The sequence below is a fragment of the Dendrobates tinctorius genome, unplaced genomic scaffold, assembly GCF_039654945.1.
Source record: "Dendrobates tinctorius isolate UK_male_01 unplaced genomic scaffold, ASM3965494v1 ptg000011l, whole genome shotgun sequence".
Lineage (NCBI taxonomy): Eukaryota > Metazoa > Chordata > Amphibia > Anura > Dendrobatidae > Dendrobates > Dendrobates tinctorius.
The window spans coordinates 65,215,001-65,238,677 of NW_027361679.1; the positions used below are offsets into that span (position 1 = coordinate 65,215,001).

General features: G+C 41.1%; 1 protein-coding gene across 1 annotated transcript in view; it reads right to left on the bottom strand.

Moving 5' to 3' along the window:
• Positions 1 to 23,677, bottom strand: part of FGF5 (fibroblast growth factor 5) — a 224,469-nt gene that overhangs the window by 188,273 nt on the left and 12,519 nt on the right. The window contains exon 2 of the mRNA XM_073588248.1: positions 14,009 to 14,112. Coding sequence (XP_073444349.1) covers positions 14,009 to 14,112 — 104 coding nt within the window. The remainder of the gene's footprint in view (positions 1 to 14,008; positions 14,113 to 23,677) is intronic.

Here is a 23,677-nt window from a genome sequence, read left to right on the forward strand (position 1 = left end):
TGAAAACCCTTTGTTGACAATGACTGCCTGAAGTCTTGAACTCATGGACATCACCAGACGCTGTGTTTCCTCCTTTTTGATGCTCTGCCAGGCCTTCACTGTGGTGGTTTTCAGTTGCTGTTTGTTTGTTGGCCTTTCTGTCTTAAGTTTAGTCTTTAACAAGTGAAATACATGCTCAATTGGGTTGAGATCAGGTGACTGACTTGGCCATTCAAGAATATTCCACTTCTTTGCTATAATAAACTCCTGGGTTGCTTTGGCTTTATGTTTTGGGTCATTGTCCATCTGTAGAATGAAACGAGGACCAATCACTTTGGCTGCATTTGGCTGGATCCGAGCACACAGTATGGCTCTGAATACCTCAGAATTATACGGCTGCTTCTGTCCTGTGTCACATCATCAATAAACACTAGTGACCCAGTGCCATTGGCAGCCATGCATGCTCAAGCCATCACACTGCCTCCGCCGTGGTTTACAGATGATGTGGTATGCTTTGGATCATGAGCTGTACCACGCCTTCGCCATACTTTTCTCTTTCCATCATTATGGTAGAGGTTGATCTTGGTTTCATCTGTCCAAAGAATGTTCTTCCAGAACTGTGCTGGCTTTTTTAGATGTTTTTTAGCAAAGTCCAGTCTAGCCTTTTGATTCTTGATGCTTATGAGTGGCTTGCACTGTGCAGTGAACCCTCTGTATTTACTTTCATGCAGTCTTCTCTTTATGGTAGATTTGGATATTGATACGCCTACCTCCTGGAGAGTGTTGTTCACTTGGTTGGGTGTTGTGAAGGGGTTTCTCTTCACCATGGAGATTATTCTGCGATCATCCACCACTGTTGTCTTCCATGGTCGCCCAGGTCTTTTTGCATTGATGAGTTCACCAGTGCTTTCTTTCTTTCTCAGGATGTACCAAACTGTAGATTTTGCCACTCCTAATGTTGTAGCAATTTCTCGGATGGGTTTTTTCTGTTTTTGCAGCTTAAGGATGGCTTGTTTCACCTGCATGGAGAGCTCTTTTGACCGCATGTTTCCTTCACAGCAAAACCTTCCAAATGCAAGCACCACACCTCAAATCAACTCCAGGCCTTTTATCTGCTTAATTGAGAATGACATAACGAAGGGATTGCTCACACCTGTCCGTGAAATAGCCTTGGAGTCAATTGTCCAATTACTTTTGGTCCCTTTAAAAACAGGGTGGCACATGTTAAGGAGCTGAAACTCCTAAACCCTTCATCCAATTTTAATGTGGATACCCTCAAATGAAAGCTGAAAGTCTGAGCTTCAACTGCATCTGAATTGTTTTGTTTAAAATTCATTGTGGTAATGTCTAGAACCAAAATTAGAAAAATGTTGTCTCTGTCCAAACATATATGGACCTAACTGCATATATCACTTCAATCTTTGATTCACAGACTAAGATTATCACTGGTATAGCAGAAGAAGTGCACTGCAATCGCATTAAGCCTTTATCTATTCCTATGCTGTGTACTGAGTCCTTATCCCTATGAAGTACATGCATAAAAGGGCTTTCCTTGGACTGTGTCTATCTTTTATATTAGCTACTGTATCAGACACCCAGATTGGCAAGGTTAGACCATGTCAACTGATTGCTGCAAGGCATTATGGAGAAGACTGTGCGGCCATGTCTGATGCCTTTAGCACGCTCATTGAGTCTTCAGAAGTATATGAAATGACACTTGGTCTTTTTTTAGCTGATCCTTGCAAATCAAATCAAAGATTGTTGGAATTCACTGATTTTAGGAAATTCGACTCAAACTTGATCCTCTGGGGATCGATCAGCTCGTCTGTAATTACACTGCTAAATTCAACATAATGGTGTAGCCATTTTTAAATGAATGATAAGACAGCAATGGGAAAGTATAATCTGACATCCAACATTTCTTTGCAGAGAGTGCTGTCAGTCAAAGTTCCGGGTCGTTTAAGGCTGTGAGTAATGACTATAGTCGTGCACATCCCAATGACTGAAAGCCGGTGGCTCCTAAGAGGAATAAAGTGCTTTTTCTCACAGCAGCTGCTTTTTCAGTAAGGTGGCGAGACAGCTTGGTAACTCTATTAACCTATATTTGGAAGAAAATTGTATTTGGGCACATGACAGGTTCATTTTACCTTAATACTAATTGTACCAAAAATGTGTATATGTGTCAAAAAGTCATCTCAAAAGTGATAATTGGGATATGCTATTTTTTTTAAAAAAAAAAATTAGATATCATATATCACTTTTCCTTTGAGTTTTACTAGAACATCAGCATCTTACAATGAGTTTAGTACTGATTATGGAGGTCATTATAACAACTCGGCATGTTTTCTCAATGCAGGAGGTGTGGAGATCTATCTTGTGCTTTTATTTTGGGGTTAGGTGATTTGGAGCAGCAGCCAGCAATATTGTTGTGGCACCTATGATTGCAAAATGCAAATTATCAAACAGTTGCAAAACTTTAACCTTTTAATTTTTTTTATTGTTTTCTATATAAATTTGTAATATATTTACAAGTAATGACGATTCTCCTTCAACCAAACTAAAAGATAATCTAAGGAAAATGCTAGGCTATGAAGTTGCTATACATAGGTTTATGAATGAAAACAAAGATGCAGCAATAGCGGAAAGTATGGTTGTGGGGTTTTAACCAACGCACAAACTTGGGTAGGCAAACAGTTGTGTTTAAGTTTCAGGATTATGGAGATTTTTCTTACAATAAAATTTGGTTTGCACATATTAATATACAGGATTTATATTTTCAGTAACACCCAAGCAGCATTTGATTCAGGTTTTGACATGATTTTCAAAACTAGCAAGGAGGAGCTTAATACTGACCCTCCTTGTTTTCCCTCCACAAAAAAATGCAGCTGTTAGGGTGCTGTTTCTGCAGTATATTTCAGATGTATTAATTCGCTCGTCATTTTCTGTGTGCCAAAATTATTTCATTTTGAAGTTCTGAGCAGGTTCTCTTCAACTGGCTTTTGTCACGCTGCTTTGATCACCCATACCCAGTGATAGAGGATCCGCAGAGGAGGAGATGCATGTGGGTCCATCCACTTTTGAGACAACGACTCGCAAGAGGTCATTTTCACCGCCTCTATTCTTCTCTGTGGACTCATCCGGAAAAATTCTTCCAATATTGTCACATGAGCCTGGACATCTTTGATCTATTGTTGGAGACAGTGCGTCCTGGGATCACCTTTCAGGACACCAGGATGCACAATGCTATATCTGCTGAGTAGTGACTTCTACTCACACTACGGTATGTATTCCTCAAACACATTCTCTATGTTCATGATGTATAGCTCAAAGTATGTTTCGTTTCTTCTTTGTTTTACATTTGTTGCCCTCATCTTTGGCCAGATATCTTGGACATTTCATACCAGATTAATATGTGTAGTATTAAATGTCTAGCAAATAGGCCTTAGGTTTAAAGTGATACTGTGTTCTATTGATATAGCTCTTATTTATCAATTTTCTTAATACAGTTTTTTCACCTTTTGTGGTTATCCGGCTTCCTGTCCACTGGCCTGTCGTATGCCGCACTCCATCATGAGTTTCTCATTGGAAGATCAACAATTTCGGGCATAGTGAGGTCTACATGAAGTGAAATATGGTCAAGACTCCATCAAGTCATCATGCCCGAGCCCAGGATGGAAGACTGGTTGAGGATCTCAAAGGACTTTGAGAAGCAATGCCAGTTTCCAAATTGTATTGGGGCCCTGGATGGGAAACATATCCGTGTGCGTAAGTCGCCCAACTCAGGCTCACAATTCTTCAATTATAAGCAATACTTTTCTGTTTTGTTTGCTCTGGCCAACAGTGAATACAAGTTTATTATTGTAGACATTGTGGCCTATGGAAGGATGGGAGACTCTAGAGTCTTCAATACTTCCATTATGGGTCGGCGGCTACGTACCAACCAGTTGGATCTACTCCCACCACGGCAGCTACTGGCTCAAATCAACAATCTGTATCTTATGTCCTTGTTGCCGATGAGGCCTTTCAATTAATGCGCCATGTAATGAGGCGAAATCCCGGCGCAACCTGGACCACCAGCGCAGGATATTTAACTTGCGTCTATCACGTGCACGGTGACTGGTGGAGTGCAACTTTGGCATTCTTTGTGCCAAATAGCGTGTTCTCCAGTCAGTCATTCAGCTGAGTGAACAAAATGTCAATGAGGTAATCAAAGCATGTGTGGTCCTACATAATTTCACCAGGATTCATGATTGCTTTGCCTTTGATGTTGTGGTGCGTGTGATGGACAATGTGCGCAGGGCGAGATCACATGTCAACCCTATCCGTTGTCCACTCTCTGGTATCAAAGGGCGTGATATTTACACAAATTATTTTATGTCACCTGAGGGGGAAACTTCATGGCAAGAGTATGCTGTGTCTATGATGTAAATTTTTCTTTTTGGCCTTTGGGAAAATATATATATTACAACCCCTTATGTCTTTTTTCTGCTTCTAAATCACTGTGTAAGCATATGGCGGCATGTCGGGATGTAAGTGCATCATTGATAAAGACAACAATTGAAAGTTAAAACTTTTTATGTATCCTTTTTTTCAAGGCCTTGTGAAACCATATTCGAGCCATATGGTATTTAGCAAAATGGCCATAATTGGCCTTAGAACACAAAAAAAATGTTAAAATGTTACAATACAGTATTAACCACAAAAAAACACACATACTTATAAATTGTAGTATGTAGGGGGGGAGAAGGCGGCAGCCAGCCTGTGTTGCCTGATGGCTAGTTTGGCCAACTTGTCCCTCGGCCTGTGTGGGGGCATACTCTTGCCCATGATGGAGGTAGTGGGCCAGCTCATGGGCTTGAGGTGGATACTGGGCATTATGATATTGGAGATGACTCTCCTGTTGGGGCTGGTAGGGCCGTGAGTCTAAACCACCAAAATGGCCATGTCGTCCACAACCAGATTGGGACCAGCCTCCAACATTGAGAACAAGTGGCCATATTGGTGTGCTGGGTTATACCCTGACATTTGGGAATGATGTTGCCAATGTTGGGTAGGGGGGAAGGGGGTGAGGTGTAGGCCCACGTGTAGGAGGATCCTCAGACCCTGATTGAGCAAGCACTTGGGGGTGTGGGTTAAGACGCATGAGATTCCTGGGTGACAGCTGCCACCTCTCCAGAAACTCAAACACCTCATAAGGGGTATTGGGGGATGTGCTTGCGTCAATTAGGATCTGAGTGGATCCTCGCACATGTAGCCGCACCTCAGGAAGGGAATGAAGATAATGGGCAAGGCTGCGTGAGTACGCCTCCTCCCCATCATCAGTGGCAACTCTGGTAAGATAATTTTGGTCCCCTGTATTCACATTGGTCCTGGTATCAGTGGCAGGGATATGGCACTTTCGTCTACCTCGCCGGGATGGCACAGCAGGCTGGGGGGAGCCCTCTAGCTGAACAGTTGAGCTGCTGCTGTTGCCCTGTTCATCCTGGATGTTGGGGGTGCTGCAGCTGATGGTCCTTGTAGTGGCTCTGTTCCTGGGGGTAGTGTTTCTGGTGGCGGGCCAGGTTCTAGGGCAGGCTCAGGTCGAGCAGGAGAAGACACTTGGGCCTGGCTCCTTGGAAGGTCACAAGATGGGCCAGACACCTCAACCCCTCCACCTACAGGATCGAGGATGGCCTCTGAATCAGACCCTGTCTCCCTTTCAGTGAGGTTAGACTGAGTTCTGTGAGTAAATATAAAATGGAGAAAAAGCAAAATTTGGATCGGGCCCTATAAAGCACTTGTGTCATGTGGTGTTTTTGGTATACTTACGGTCTGAGATCCATAATTGGAGCGAGGAACGAGAGGCGGTCGAAATAAACATATTTCCGCTTTGTGGGGTCCGCAGAACCACTTCTTGCCCGCTGCTGGTGCTCACGGCGAAACTGGTCATGGATGCTGCGCCAGCATCTCATCACATCTTCGACTGCAATGTGACATAAAAGAATGAAAAATTACAATTTGCCTAAAACAAGTTTTTGAACTACGGCAGTATCAAAGTCATGTGGCCTACTAGTGTGTGAGTTCTACCCAGGGTGGCATATAGCATTGGTGCAACCAAGCCAGATGCACAGGGTCACAGTAGCTCATCTGGCAAGCAGCAACTCTTTAAACTGTTTTTGCTAGGCATTATGAGGAGCTTGGGGACAGGGTAAAATTCTCTCAGGGTCAAACAGTGGGTCCAAAAATAATATACAAGCCACAAGAGCCCAATATCACAAGCACAGGATGTGGGGGGCCTACTTGTAAAATAATTTTTTGATGGCAGGTAATTTGACATACATAATTTATGGGCACTTACTTATGTGCTGCTGCTCCTCACGTGGCCGATCACCAAAATCAGGGAACATTTGGCAACATATGCGCCTTCATGCAGCCTCCTTTCTTGCTCGGTCGGCATAATGTGCATCCCGTTGGTCCCATAATTCCGGACGATCCTGCACAAGAACAATTAGCATCTTCACTTTCAGATTCAGGTAGGGTGCCATGATGCTGTACTCCGTGGAGGCGTTCTTCCTGGATGTCTGGAGCGCTTTTTTAGCTAATTAGCATGTCTAAGCTTCCTGATAATTGCTTGGAACATTTCCTGTCACCTGCCAAAGTCCTTCGCATTTCTTGCAAGTCACACGTGTGGTCCGTGTGTAATCCGTATTTTTTGCGCACCCATAGAGTTGCATTGGCGTACTACGGGCGTAGTACGCTGACAATCACAGCATGCTGCGATTGGCACGGACTGTAGAATACGGACAAGAAATATACGGCTGTTGGGAGCTGCCCCATAGAGAATAATTTGTCCGTGTGTAACGCGTGCTTTTAACGCCTCTCACTCGTCCGTATTTCACTCTATTGTGACCCGGGCCTAAGAATAGACATAAGGTGGAGAATTTATCTAGAAGTTAAGGAAAAAGCTCGAATATATTCAAGTGGAATTTAATTCTTTGAGAATTTTACAAAAATCCATAATTGCCAAAATGAGATTTTTTAAAATTTCTCTTTCAAGCAACTTTAGCATACTGGTGGCCTCCGGCTACCCTTTTTCTGAACCATGAAGAGCCATAGAAAAATTAAAAAATGAAAAAATACTTAGGCTACTTTCACACTTGCGTTTTTTTGCTGCGCGTTTTTTGCGCACACAAACGCATGAAAAACCGCATCATGCATTTGTGTGTTTTTTGCGGGTTTTGGTGCATTTTTTTAAAAACCGCATGCGTTTTTTTGCTCATAAGTGCGCATTACAATGCGCACGTATGCGCACCCATAGACTTTAATGGGTGTTTTGCTGTAAAAAAACGCATTGCGTGCGCATGCGTTTTTTGGGGCAAGTCAGATGCACAAAAAATGCAACAGGATGCATTTTGTGCGCCCGAGCGCACACTGCAAAAAAAACGCATGCGCAGACAAACGCGTACGTGCGCATATGTATGCGCACATATGCGCACCCATGTTAGGCTGGTTTCACATTTGCGTTTTTTTTCGCGGTAATTTAGCGCTAAATAACGCATGCGTTTTTTTTCCTATACTTTGCATGGGATGCGCTTATGTGCGCATACACATGCGTTTGTACGCGTTTTACCGCGCATGCGTTTTTTTGCGGTATGCGCTCGGGCGCACAAAATGCAACTTGTTGCATTTTTTGTGCGTCCGATTTGCCTCAAAAAAACGCATGCGTGCGCAATGCGTTTTTTTACAGCAAGACACCCATTATAAGTCTATGGTGAGCATATGTGCGCATTGGCATGCTTATGTATGCGTTTTTTTGCACATGCGTTTTTTTTTTTTACCATTAGTTTAGACAATGGAATTTAGGGGTTTGGGTAAAGTTAGGGTTAGTTAAGGGGGTTTAGGGTTAGGGTTAGGGTCAGGGTTAGGGTTAAGTATGGTTTGGTTAAGGGTTAGGGTCAGGGTTAGGGTTAGGGTCAGGGTTAGGGTTAAGTATGGTTTGGTTAAGGGTTAGGGTCAGGGTTAGGGTTAGGGTTAGGGTTAGGGTTAGGGTCAGGGTTAGGGTCAGGGTTAGGGTTAAGTATGGTTTGGTTAAGGGTTAGGGTCAGGGTTAGGGTTAGGGTTAGGGTTAGGGTCAGGGTTAGGGTCAGGGTTAGGGTTAAGTATGGTTTGTTTAAGGGTTAGGGTCAGGGTTAGGGTCAGGGTTAGGGTTAAGTATGGTTTGGTTAAGGGTTAGGGTCAGGGTTAGGGTCAGGGTTAGGGTTAGGGTCAGGGTTAGGGTTAGTAAAGTCATGGTTTGGATTAGTGTGAGGGGCCACCTAATGTTGGAAAAAAACGCAAACGCAGTAAAAACGCACTAAAAACGCATACAAACGCATAAAAACGCTGCGTTTTTTTCATGCATGCTCATAAAAATGCTTGAAAAAAACGCAGCAGTTGTATGCTTTTGTATGCGTTTTTCAATGCTTTTTTTGTGGGAAAAATGCGCTGCAAAAAAAAGCAAGTGTGAAACAGGCCTTAAAGTATAGGGGAAAAAACGCATGTGTTTTTTTGCGCTAAAAAGCAGCGCAAAAAAACGCAAGTGTGAAACCAGCCTTATACTCGCTTTACCCTTCACTTCTCCAGCCTCTTCAGTCCTCACATCACCCGACTGATCCTCATTGCATCTTCTGGTTGCTGCTGTGAACACTGGAACCCTAAGGCTAAGTTCACACATAGCGGAACTCTCATGGAAATTACCGCGAGAGTTCCGGAATTCCATTCCACGGGAAAATCGCATTTTAAATTCCCGCGATTTTCCCGTGGAAAAACTAGCATTTTGCAAGCGTAATTAGCTTGCAAAATGCTATCGTTTTCCAAGCGATCTGTAGCATCGCTTGGAGAACTGATTGACAGGTTGGTCACACTCATCAAACATAGTGTTTGACAATTGTGACCAATTTTTTTACTACTGAGGCCGCCTATGCAGCATCAGTAGTAAAAGATAAAATGTAAAAAATAATTAAAAAAATAAAAAATATTGTTATTCTCACCTTCCGACGTCCCGCGCAGCCTTCCCGCCTCTCTCCACGCTCCCGTTCCCAGTAATCCTTTGCGAAAATTCCCGCGATGACATCCGTTCTCGTGGGATCACAACGTCTCGTGGTGATTCGCGATGACGTTGTGCGAATGACGCGAGACTTCGCGATCCAGCGAGAACAGACGTCATCGCGTGCATTTTCGCAAAGGCTTACTGGGAACGGGAGCGTGGAGAGAGGCAGGAAGGCTGCGAGGGACATCGGAAGGTGAGAATAACAATATTTTTTATTTTAATTCTATTTTTTAAAGGGATATGGTACCCAGACTCTCCTCTCCTCCGGACCGTGGGTACCGTCCGCAATTGTTCTGCTTACTTTTTGCATGGTGGGCACAGCCACATGCGGAAAGTAAGCAGAACAATGCATTTCTATGGGTGCGGGATCGCCGCGATTCCGCAAAATTAATGAGCATGCTGCGTTTTTTACCGCGAAGCGATTCCGCCGCGGTAAAAACCGCAGCATTAACACAGCATTGCGGAATCCCATAGGAAAGCATGGGATGCTTATCTTTCGCGTTTTCGCAGCAAAATAGCGTGGTTAAAACCACCGCGGAAACGCGAAAAAAACGCCACGTGTGAACTCAGCCTAGGTCTCCTTACATCAGGCAAGGACCTCTGGCTCTGATGAAGACCTTGTAAGTTCTCACCATGCGCATTATGCGTTGACACATGTCACTACATTATGAATGCTTGCGTGTTTTAGCAGAACTGTCCCAGACCTCATCAGAGCCATAATTCCAGGCCTATTGGAAAGATGTCCTGGGTGGTGATGAGAAAATGTGATGAGGACCAGACGGTTACGAGTTTAAGTATTTTTTTTTTATTTTTCCCACTGTCATTTATTATTCCCTGATGTTTTGAGAGAACATAATAAGGAATATTCAGATCTTGGAGAATAACTTCTTTGTGAATCATATTTTCTTTGAAAATCCACTCAATCAAAGTCAAATTGTGCCCTATCCACTCATCTCTAGTTGTGAAGACATCGCAATACATTGTTCAGCAGGGCCCACATTTGCACTGAGTCCATCAATTTGTTAAAATAGTTCTCATTATGCGCATTGGCATTTTACCTTTTGCTCTGTCCTGTCCTGTCATATTTACATCATTTGGTGCTAGTATTATTATTATTTATTTATATAGCGCCATTAATTACATGGTGCTGTACATGAGAAGGGGTTACAAACAAAATTATAGATATTGTTAACAGTAAACAAATTTACAATGACAGACTGGTACAGAGGGGAAAGGACCCTGTCCTTGCGGACTTACATTCTACGAGATAGTGTGGAAGAGACAGAAGGTCGGGGGTGCAGCAGCTCTGGTGGTTTTGAGGCGGCGGCTCGGGCGGTGGTGAGGCGGCAGAATGGTTATTGCAGGCTGTAAGCTTTCCTGAAAAGATGGGTTTTCAGGTTCCATTTGAAGGATCCGAGGGTGGTGGATAATCGGACGTGTTGAGGCATGGAGTTCCAGAGGATAGGGGATATTCGGGAGAAATCTTGGAGGCGGTTGTGTGAGGAACGAATAAGTGTGCAGGAGAGTAGGTCAGTTAAAAAACAGAGGATGAGGAAAGCATGGGGTTCAAGGGTGCAGTGGGTATTCTAGTATATAATCTCTGTATGATTCTGTAATGTTATTCTCCATTATATGTCAACTGTTAATCTCTCTCAATATGTCATTATTTACTGTTAATTGGCATTGAAACATTAGGAGCATTAGGATCATAGAATTTTTAAAATATTTTTGTGAAAACGGCTAGTCATGATTAATCAGTTCTTTTTATTATATGAATATAATTTCACTAGCTCTGTTTATTAGGAACATGTATTCTTAATATACTGGAAATATGTTCTTTCAAATACAAACACTATTAATGAGCTAAATGTAAATACATAAGGTTACTCGGAATTCATGCGGCTTATATGAAACTGTAGATTTATGACAAAAAGTAAGCGATGTTTACAGTAGGATCAAGAATTTCGCAAAGTACTCTATTACCAGCAGGAAAAACATTTAGGTATTTGCTGATTTTATACCAGTTAAATCCCCCATATATTCTGTATCACTTTTTGTCACTATAAATCATATATTTGTTGTCTTAAGGCAACTGTCATGCAGCAAGTTTCTTTCTGCAGATTCTGCAGCCACCTGTCCATTACTAATCCTACCCATGAGGGTTACACATTCACAGGAAAATGATGAGAAGCAGCAATATTTACTGCCTGCCTTATGTTGTAAAATGAAGGCAGTGGAAGACGTAACATGTGATATGAGCCTTTTAATTATTCTTTGATCACAGTACAAACTGCAACAGTATGTCTAATTAATTGGACATGACATCATTACTACAAAGAGATACAGTTCTTGATAGGAAACAAAGATTGATGTTGCAGATCATCGTGGTGCCAAGCATATTTTTTTGTGATTTTGAACCAACTGAATGCTTTACTATAATGATATATAGTTAGTATATTTTTTATTCGTTTTTATGCTAATTATTTTGAATAATCTTCTTAACAGTGTTGTGTAAAAGTTTTAAGCAGGCGTGTAAAAAAAGTCAGCAAAATATCTATTCTTTCAAAACCAGAAATGCTAATTATTTTTATTGATTAATAAAATCCAAAGTAAATGAACAAAAAGGAAAAAAAATCAAATAAATGTATGGTGTGACTACCCTTTGCCTTCAAAAGAACATAAATTCTTCTTGGTATACTAGAATTCAGTTATTGTAAAAACTCATAAGGAAAGTTGTTGCAAACATCTTGGAGAACTAACCACAGATCTTCTGTGAATCTACACTTGTGTAAATCCTTCCGTCTCTTCAGGTAACTCTACACAGACTTGATGATGTTGACATCAGGACTTTGTGAGGGCAATTTCATCACTCCGTGGACTCCTTGATATTCTTTATACTGAAGATAGCGCTTAATATTTGGGATCATTGTCCTGATGCAAATAAATTTAGATCCAATCAGATAAATCCCTGTATTTTTCAGCATTGAGGGTACTATTAATATTGATCAAATCCTCAACTCCATTTTCTGAAATGTAGCCCCATCTTGGAAGAAACTTCCACCATGCTTAATTGTTGACTGCAGGTAATCATTATTGTAACCCTTTCCAGTCCTTGAAAAATGGCTTTATTTTATATCCAGCTATTTAAAATTCTTACTAATGAGTGCAGAGCACTTGATGCTAATTTTCTGCATCCCGTTTCCTAGATTTTCTTGCCTATTTGAGTCACTTGACCTTATTTCCCTGTTAAAGGTATGGCTTTTTGGCTACAATTCTTCCATAATGACCACTTCTGGACTGTTGTCACCAAGGTAGATGGTTGTAGCTGTGTCCTACTGGTTGTTGTTAATAGCAAGCTGATGGCCTTGCTGGATATCTACTGTTTTCAAAGGGAAATAAACATAATGTATCTTTCAACTACTCCACTAAGTTTGTTTGGCTAACCACTGCTTCTATGGTCCTCAACATTGCACATTTCTTGGTGGTTCTCCAAAAGAGCTTGAACAGCAAATCTTGAAATCCCATTTTGCTTTGAAATCTATGCCTAGGAGAGAAATTGCAAATGCAATAAACCTATCATGTTTCTTGATGTTGTGTTCACTTTTGCTGTGTGATAAAAAACTGTCTTTGACAACCTCACCCTTCTAACAGAGTTTGGCGTAGAAGTGGCTGTCCCGACGCAAAACTGCCATCATCCCACAGGAACACTACTCCAGGCTCCTTTTTTTACACTGTACTTCCAAGGAATAAAGTTTAACAGTGTTTTTCCATGAGTTGGAGTGCAGCCCTCTTTTCTTCTGTTGTTTGCTATCAAGACTCCTTTGCTTTGGGTCAAGCACATAATGCTGGAGGCCAGCTGTCAGTAAGTCTCGTCTGATCACAATGCAAGGTAGGTAGTCAAAATAGTGTAGTATTTGCTTCTTTTTGTTGGCCAAATGGGTTATCTACTGTGGACTGGCTATAATCTTGCTCCCTGGCTGGAGACTCTCACTGAAAGCATGTGGCCCACATTGCACTTTTTGCTCTACACAGTCATCTACATGTGGGCCAATTTTCTCTTTCTCTTCTCAAATCTCTGGACCTACTCATCAGCCTCCCCTTACCATCTATGGTCTTGTAGGTACTAACACTATTACCTTTTCTATTCAGATACTTTCATCTGTAATCTGATACTTTTTAAAATACAAGAAAATTTCAGTAAACGCACTTAAAAACTATTGTCATCTCCTTATGCTGGGGCTACACCCAGATTTTGGTGGAGGCACAAGGTTGTGTGGCCAAAAATTGCTGTATGCTACTCCTACATCAAAGCATAGCGCAAATAAACGGGGTCTCTTTGTGACCCAATGGCATGCAAAAAGTCACAAAAAGACTAAATCCTTTGGATTTTTTATGACTTGTTGAGGAACCTTGCAGGTCACAACATGACCCTCTTCATTTGCAATGTAGTAGCAGCAGCATACAGCGATTACAACCTATGTCATGGCCATGACATGACATCATGTAATCTTAGCTTTCATTTGGAACTACAACTTAATGCATGAACTGACAGACCCTCAGAACCTGCTGGGAGTGCAGCAATGCTTGTTACTTTCTTACAGAATTTTGTAAAGTAGTGGAATATCGCTTTTCCAAAATAAAGGAGGTGATGGATTTACTTATCTCTGTTCTTTGCATGCCTTTGTCTTCATTTAGATTTCCATAATGTGATGAAAACCATAAATTCGTTTATTTCTCTTTACAATGTCGTGAAAATTTACATATACTAGAAGTCTTGATCATTGTTTGGCTCATACACAAATTAAAAATTAGGAGAACAGTATCTACAGAATTGTGCAGAAAATGGCAACAATAGCAGTAATTCTAAATCGATCAATCAATATACAGATTTCCATGATGTACGCCACTTGCAAAATCTAATACAAATACTCGTATATTTTCACTGAGTATATTATTACTTACAGTTGCATGAAGTTTTCCCTTTTTTGACATGGCAAGAAATGAGTTGCTGAAAACTCCTCTTATTCCCACTATCCCTTGAGACACAGCAAATATTTCCAAAATACCTAGAATGACAGAAATCCCAAAATAAAGCACCGTTCATGGCTCTTGGAAAGACAGGAATGGAAAAGAATAACAACTCTCATTTTCAATAGTTGTGTGTATCTATCTTTCATGAAGCCTGTGTAAATCCATCACCCATTTTATTAGCACTCACTTGAAATTGAAGACTGCTCAGATATCTGGGGATATGCCTGGGAGCTTTCTCCGAGGCATCAACTGTAACTTCTAAGCCGCTACCATTTGTTGACCTGCCCAAACCAAGTGGATGATATCCAGAGCTCCCAGAATACAGTCCTAAGAAGCTGTAACGGCAAACTTGAAGACATCCCTGCTGCCGTTTCTATCTCAGCATTATAGATCACAGTTTACTTTTGCATTAAAAAGGTTGGAATAAGCATTATAAATTAAAAAAGTGATTATTACAGCTGGGCACAATATGATCCTTGGTGCAAATAGAATCAAAGAGCATTGTAAGCATTGTACACTTGCCATTACATACCCACAGTATTGTCATTAGGGCTTTGTCTGTCAGCCCTTTATTGTCAATTTTCCAGGGCCAATAACTGGAATGCAGCTGAAGCTTTAAAGCCAGGGTCACACTACCTAATTTTCTCTCAGAGAGAATCGGGTCGATTATACTAATTAGAATAACAAATTGCCAAAAGGGAAATAATCCCTAACTAAAGACCTAAAATATAACTTTTGCTTTTACTACTCAAGTTAATAATTACTACAATTCGCACTGGTCAGCTTAGTATAAAGAGAACACTAATATACTATTCATTGGACTCACGTCCTAGATGGTGCTCACTGTCCTAATAGTATATTCAATTATAGGCATATGGATCAAGGCGCAGCCGCTACCTATATACCATATCTGTTGCCCTAAGCCTCCCCGACATGTTTCGCCAGCGTGACTGGCGCCATCAGGGGATTGAGGCTATAATCAGGTCGTAATTAAAAAAAAGAGTCCCGAAAAGTGCAAGCCACCTATTCATATGATGAGTCTTGCAGCTTATGTCCAGCTTATTGCAGGAAAAAACGGTCAATAAAAGGAAGTGAAAAAACCTTCTCTACAACTATAGCAAAAAATAAATAAAATCTATGAGACATAGAGACATGCAGTACCCATAATGGTTTTTTTTCCAGGATTCATTTGATTGGAAAAGTGATCAATCTGAACCTAGTAAGATGGGAGCTATGCTGGATGTGAGAAGGCAAGAATCAATAATTTTCTTATTTGATACCAGTCTGGGCCCTTTTAAAAAATATTTTTTTCTGCTTGACAACCCCTGGTGGTTTACCATATTGTTAAGTCTTAACACCTAATTTCATGTTTGGCATCCAGGTTTCTCAGTTACGCTAATATTTTGGATATCCGTTTCTCTTGGAATGCTGCCATACTCTTAATGAGTATAGGGGGTATTAATGCCTAGGGGTTTAGAATGAGTTAGTTGCACACTATATCAATGGAGAATGAATCTTCAGTAATTTGCTATGTCATCAGACTCCACCAACATTGATAATCATTAGACCCACACTTTAATTTGGAAAGAAGTATCATTTAAATTTATTGTATGGTTGGTTAAAAAGCTAGTGATATTCTTCCTTCCAGAATGCATTCAAATAGAGCAAGCAAAACCCTATTGTAATGAACATTTTGCATTTGTTTGCGGCCATGTCTAATTGAATTCTCAAAAACCCACTTATATTTAAAGAACTGCAGAATTTGAGTGGTTGTATGTTTGTGTTAGGGACGATTATGATATATAGTAAAAGTTTAAAAAAGTTGACAATAAGAAAGAATGTAGTCTACGCAATTCAGGCACCAGTGCAGGGCATTGGCTCAAAGCAAGAACACCGTACTGTTAGTTCATTTTGCCCTTCTGCTGTTCTGTTCTCAGACTTGGTGCTGATGATTTCCATTAAGGAAGTTTTTTCCTGCCAGCTCTGTGCACCGCATTGTGTAGTGAGTTGAGCACTGCCATCTCCAGGTGGCACATCTCTCGAGCTTCTTCTCCATCTGCTGTCACAAACAAATCCAAATAGGACGGACCTCCACATCTGCCATAGAGGCGTATGTACTCTCCTGTACAGACCAAAAGTCAAGTTTCGTCTAATGATTCAACTGGACCCAAAAAAATGAATGCTCCAAGAGCTGCCAGTCCGAGATAGCACTTCCGAAGTGTCACTGTTCTTCAGTGCAGACAAATTGAAGTAGGGGTCTTCATTTATGCAAATATTGAGGAATAACAATGGCCAGCAGATCTTTATACTAATCCATTATACTGCAGCCATTCTGCCAAAGTCAAATAGTTACTAGTAATCTTTTGCGTCTGTTTTTGGCGAAGTCCGACTGTAGTATTTGTTCTCTTGCTGCACTGCAGTATTTGGTGCCCTTCAGTTGGTTTTTAGCAATGCTATTTGGTATTTGTCTGGCACTTCTGAAGAGGTACTAAGGAGATTGTCCCCTTTCAACTATTTTTAGGCCACGGCTCAGTGATGCCTTTGCCCATGTGTTTGTTGATCGGCTACAGCAGTGCAATTACATCCGTAGTGCTACAGCCAGTCTCTGAGCTCACCTGATATAGCAATCATGAGCTGCTGAGTTCAGTAACTGGCTGCAATACCTTCAGTGCTCAGTCAGATGGCAGAATAACACAGGCGATGATTGCATCGCAATGCTCGGACTGGCCATCGGCTCTTCTGACCAGAAGGTGACAGCTGCACAGAAATGCGTGTTCTCACGCTCAGGTCAGAAGAGCTGCCGGCCAGTCCAAACATTGCGATGCAATCGCTGTCTGTGTTATACAGCCATATGAACGCACCATTACTTTGATGTTACCTCTGCAGCTGATCATAAAAGCCCGATGCAGCAGCAGCAAGGCAGCACTGGGCTCGGAGAGTAAAAAAAGATCACTTTGTTATTTTAAATATCACTGAGCCTGTGGGCTAAAAAAAGTTGAAAAGGAACATCCCCTTTATTTTCGGCACTGTGGTATTTGATTCTTTTGAGGTGATATTTGCTTCACTCCCTTGACATTCAATCTTTTAAATGGTACTTGCTTGGCACTTCTAGGGTGGGATTTAGCTTACCGGGGAGGTAAGCTATTGTTATTTGCGCAACTGCAGAATTCGGGTTGGCATTTCTCCGTTAGTGCTTGGAAGTAATTTTGTGCTGCACTGTGTTATTAGTTTCATGCCTCTGGGTAGATATTTTGTGTCGTACTGTGGTATTTTTTTTTGCATCACTGAGGTGAAATTTTGTGCTGCACAGTGGTATTTGTTTGGCACTTCTGGGAAGGTACAGTGCTGTGCAAATTAATTGGGACAAAGCATTTTTTTAAGTAAAATCATAAGTTGGTTACTAGTCTGTGATTCAAACCAGTTTTAACTGCTTCGAACAGGCACTCACACTTGTTCAAAGCAGTTAAAACTGGTTTGAATCACTGACTGGTAACCAACTTATGATTTTACTTAAAAAAATGCTTTGTCCCAATTAATTTGCACAGCACTGTATGTTGTGTTGCACTATTTTATTTGGGTGTTATGAATGAGTCACCGTAGGAGGCAAAAACAGAAATACTAGCTAAGTCCAGAAAACCAGAGAAGTTGGCAGCTATCGGATTGCAGACCCCTGAACCTATCAACAACAACTAGCAGTAGCTTTGGGGGGTTCCTACGGTGCCCTAGATCCCTCAATCACAGCCGGAGAACTACATAGCCTAAAGACAGAAAGGGAAATCTAAACTGCCCCAGAGCAGACCCCAAAGCAATAGGCAGCCCCTAACATATAATGACGGTGAAGCAAGATGAAAAAACACTCACACAGATAGAAAGATAGGCTGAGCAAATGATGGGGCCCAAGCTAACTAGATAGGACAGGATAGAAAAGCTGCTGTCTGTAATCTGCCAAAACCCTATCAAAACAAGAGCCAACAGCTGATAGGGAAAAAAGCCCTGAAGACGCTAGGCTTCAAAAAGACTATATCAGTACTCAGGTATTTTCTGAAGACAGAGCAAAAAGGAATTCAGCTTACCCCAGCAGGGAATGGCAAAAATCAAGGAAAACAATGCAAAACAAAACCAAAACACAAATGCAAAAAGTAGAGCAGAAAACTTAGCTTTTGAGGCGCAGGAATCAGACTGGTCTCCTACAATCCCTCAGAGAGATCACCAGCAAGGCAGAAGGGTGTCGGCTGCCTTATATCCAGTCAGTAATTCCCATCACCCAGTCATCATCATCCTGCCCAGGTGCTTGGTAATCAGCCTCACTACCTTCCTTCACCAGAAGAGGGAGGTCATCAGATCTCAATGGTGAAGGGGATAATGAACTCACAACATTTGGCACTGCTAGGGGAACATTTTGTGTGCTGCATAGTGGTACATATGATACTTTTATGGCTTAACTAATGATTTGGCCATATTGTTTTTATGTCATTTATACCCCGCGACCCCTTTTCCCTTTGTAGCAGCTGGTTGATGGTGGTTGCTACAGTACATTTTAATGGTCATTGTGTTTACAATGGTGATATCTGGTTCTTGTCTTTTTAAGGCTGGTTTCACATTAGCATTTTTTAGCGTAGCACATCGTGCGCGTCCATGCACATGCACCCCTATGTTTGCACGCGTTTGTATGCATTTTCATGCGCATGCGTTTTTTGTAGTGTGCGCCTAGGCGCGCCGGACGCAACCTGTTGCATTTTTGGTCTGTCCAACCTGTGTAAAAAAAACGCATGCGCACGGAATGCGCCAAAATAACACATTACAGTCTATGGGAATGCAGACGTGCGCATGGACATGCGCACGCCTGCGTTTAAAATTGCATGTGTTTTAAGAGTTAACATGGCTAGAAAGTGGTTAAAACGCATGCGCCTAAAAATTTTTGCATGCGTTTCTATTGCACTTGAAGCGCAGCGCTAAAAAACACTAATATGAAACTAACCTAAGTCCACTACCTTATATTTATTAAACCTCATCATTCTCAAAATCCTCTATCTTGTCCATATCCTTATGTAGCATAATATTGTCTTTGTCTGTGAAAATAATTAAACATTTTTAAGTATCCTTAAATACTAAATTGAAATGTTTTTCTCAAGTTGTTAAATTGCTTTAATTAGTTAGACAACCAGCATGAAAATAAGCAAGTTTGCAACTGACTTGCTTTTTCTATCTACTGTCATTCTTCTGTAATGACAGCTTTTATCTTTTATAGTGTACAGCTTGTTTCCTTGGAGCTGAGATTGTGCAGCAGTAATGTTTCGTGAGAGGGGTTAACTCTTAACATCCCAGTTAACTCTCTCCAGCTCATTTATTTCTATATAGAACTTATCTTCTCACCACCTTCTCCTTCCCTTCTCTCCCTCTCATCTTCTGAAGAGTTGCAGTTATAAATCACCAACCTGGCAGCTTTCACAGCAGGCCTACTAATCTTGACACTTTGCTCTTGTTGTCTGAAGCTGTGTGCTTGTCTAAAGGTGCCGTCTCACTAAACGATGCACCAGCGATCCCGACAACAATACGACCTTGTCAGGATCGCTGGTGCCTTGCTACATGATCGCTGGTGAGCTGCCAAACAGGCAGATTTCACCAGCGATCAGGACCAGCGAGGACACTAGTATCCAAGGTAAATATCGGGTAATTAAGTGAGCGTGTCACTTAGTTACCCGCTGTGTACCTTGGATACCTGCGTGCTCGTGCTGGGAGCTGGTATCCAAGGTACACAGCGGGTAACTAAGCGACGCGCGCGCTTAGTTAACCGATATTTACCTTGGATACCAGCTCCCAGCTTTTGCTTACAGCGCTGGGAGCTCACTGATCGTTGCTCTCCCGCTGCCACACGCAGCATTGCGTGCTGGCCAGAGGGAGACTTACGATCAAAAAACGGCACAGGACATTCGTGCATGATCAGCGATACCCGGCGGAGGGGGCGGTCACTGATGCGTGTCACACACAGCGAGATCGCTGGCAAGATCGCTGATGCATCACAAAATCAGCGATCTCGCTAGCAATCTCGTTGTGTGTGACGGGGCCTTAAATGTCTTGTTATCTCTATGTGTTAATACATAAAGGGATAAGTGTAAACTCAGAACAAACCAATAATAGCTAAATATGTTATAGAGGAACTTGTGCTGGGCTTTATAGTTATATTAAAACTACAGTTCTATTTTCCAAAGCTGTCACCCAGTAAGGAAGAGGCCACCCTGCTAGAACCCAGGAAGTAAGGAAACTGTAAGGAGACTACATAGCTCTGAGCTGCTCAAGGGACAACTTGAGAATAACCCTTTAAGTATTCTACATGTGCATTCAAATCATGTAAAAATGATATTGTATACAGATGACTATGTTTACATACTGTATGAATTTACAAATTCTTTCTCACATTGCTCCCAGTGAAAGGATGGATAGTAGCACCTGTGGATTTTCTTAAATTCTGCATCATGAGTTCAATTTTATTTTATCCTGTTTATCCTACATGTAAGTTTTAAATATTTCTCATCTGAAATAAATTCACTTGTATACAGTTGTGGCCAAAAGTATTGTCACCCCTGCAATTCTGTCAGATAATACTCAGTTTCTTCCTGAAAATGATTGCAATCACAAATTCTTTGGTATTATTATCTTCATTTAATTTATCTTAAGTGAAAAAACACAAAAGAGAATGAAGCAAAAAGCAAAACATTGATCATTTCACACAAAACTCCAAAAATGGGCCAGTCAAAAGTATTGGCACCCTCAGTCTAATACTTGGTTGCAAAACCTTTAGCCAAAATAACTGCGACCAACCGCTTCCGGTAACCATCAATTAGTTTCTTACAATGCTCTGCTGGAATTTTAGACCATTCTTCTTTGGCAAACTGCTCCAGGTCCCTGATATTTGAAGGGTGCCTTCTCCAAACTGCCATTTTTAGATCTCTCCACAGGTGTTCTATGGGATTCAGGTCTGGACTCATTGCTGGCCACCTTAGAAGTCTCCAGTGCTTTCTCTCAAACCATTTTCTAGTGCTTTTTGAAGTGTGTTTTGGGTCATTGTCCTGCTGGAAGACCCATGGCCTCTGAGGGAGACCCAGCTTTCTCACACTGGGCCCTACATTATGCTGCAAAAGTGGTTGGTAGTCTTCAGACTTCATAATGCCATGCACATGGTCAAGCAGTCCAGTGCCAGAGGCAGCAAAGCAACCCCAAAACATCAGGGAACCTCCGCCATGTTTGACTGTAGGGACCGTGTTTTTTTTCTTTGAATGCCTCTTTTTTTCTCCTGTAAACTCTATGTTGATGCCTTTGCCCAAAAAGCTCTACTTTTGTCTCATCTGGCCAGAGAACATTCTTCCAAAACGTTTTTGGCTTTTTCAGGTAGGTTTTGGCAAACTCCAGCCTGGCTTTTTTATGTCTCGGGGTAAGAAGTGGGGTCTTCCTGGGTCTCCTACCATACAGTCCCTTTTCATTCAGACGCCGACGGATAGTACGGGTTGACAAAGTTGTACCCTCGGACTGCAGGGCAGCTTGAACTTGTTTGGATGTTAGTCGAGGTTCTTTATCCAACATCTGCACAATCTTGCGTTGAAATCGCTTGTCAATTTTTCTTTTCTGTCCACATCTAGGGAGGTTAGCCACAGTGCCATGGGCTTTAAACTTCTTGATGACACTGCGCACGGTAGACACAGGAACATTCAGGTCTTTGGAGATGGACTTGTAGCCTTGAGATTGCTCATGCTTCCTCACAATTTGGTTTCTCAAGTCCTCAGACAGTTCTTTGGTCTTCTTTCTTTTCTCCATACTCAATGTGGTACACACAAGGACACAGGACAGATGTTGAGTCAACTTTAATCCATGTCAACTTGCTCCAAGTGTGATTTAGTTATTGCCAACACCTGTTAGGTGCCACAGGTAAGTTACAGGTGCTGTTAATTACACAAATTAGAGAAGCATCACATGATTTTTCGAACAGTGCCAATACTTTTGTCCACCCTCTTTTTTATGTTTGGTGTGGAATTATATCCAATTTGGCTTTAGGACAATTCTTTTTGTGTTTTTTCATTTAAGACAAATTAAATGAAGATAATAATACCAAAGAATTTGTGTTTGCAATCATTTTCAGGAAGAAACTGAGTATTATCTGACAGAATTGCAGGGGTGTCAATACTTTTGGCCACAACTGTATGCCTATTAGATTACATGGATTATGCAATTTAGTTGGTATTGCATGTTAAGCTTCTTTTATTCCACTATTTTTCTTAAAGCACAACTCCAGTGTTTTGTTTTGTCTGTTTTTCTATTTCAGCATTTGTTGACTTTTGATATTACGCCATTTCTGCAACAACTAATTAAATTAGGGTACTTGTGTTTTTTATTAACATTTTACGTGCATTTTTTACATGTTTTTATCGTATTATTTTCAGTTTTGTTTTGTTTTTTCTTTTTTTGGTAAGTCGTGTATTATATAAAACTGTTTTGGAAACTTTCTGCTACTTAGCTATGATAAAATGTTATTGATAAAATTGTGTGTGAAATTTTTCTTTGGGTATTATCTTTTTCCACTGAGCCCTTACTTACGTTGTACGATATACAGTAGACAGAAAAAGATATAAGACAGACGCAAAGATGCATAAACAATGCATAAAAATTAAAATGTATATTATTAGAAAAGTTATCATATGTTCCTAGTTTTATGTATATAAAAGGTATAAATCAGCATTTAGTATCAAATGAACTGCAGACATATCTTTAACTGTGAAATGAAGCTATATAATGTCGTTTCATTGAGGGCTTTCATTTTCATACCTGCTGTTTTTCCACAGAGAGTATTATATTCTAGGCTGGATAGGGTATTATTCTATACCATCAGATTCTTAGGCTGAACAAAGAACACATACAATGTCTTAAGTTAATTGAGACATAAAAGGAGTAAAGTGGAAGGCAGTGTGATTTTGAGGTTCTTAGAAGACCATGAGAAAAGTATCTGACCATGTTATAGAATCTGCTTCTAATAAATCTAATCTCCAAATTATGTAGTACTTATCAATGGAAATGTTCTAGAAAATAATATTATACATACTATAATGATCAGAATTTGAAGTCAAAACCTGTAGATTATTTATGGTTAAGTGCGCTACATTGGGTACTCCTCATCTCTTCCTTCTGAAGTTTTTGCCAGTTTTGCATTATTATTATTATTTATTTATATAGCCCCATTAATTCCATGGTGCTGTACATGAGAAGGGGGGTTACATACAAAGTTATAGATATTGTTAACAGTAAACAAATTTACAATGACAGATTGGTACAGAGGGGAGGGGACCCTGTCCTTGCGGACTTACATTCTACGGGATAGTGGGGAAGAGACAGAAGGTTGGGGGTGCAGCAGCTCTGGTGGTGATGAGGCGGCAGCTCAGGAGGTGGTGAGGTGGCAGGATAGTCATTGCAGGCTGTAAGCTTTCCTGAAAAGATGGGTTTTCAGGTTCCATTTGAAGGATCCGAGGGTGGTGGATAATCGGACGTGTTGAGGCATGGCATTCCAGAGGATAGGTGATATTCGGGAGAAATCTTGGAGGCGGTTGTATGAGGAAC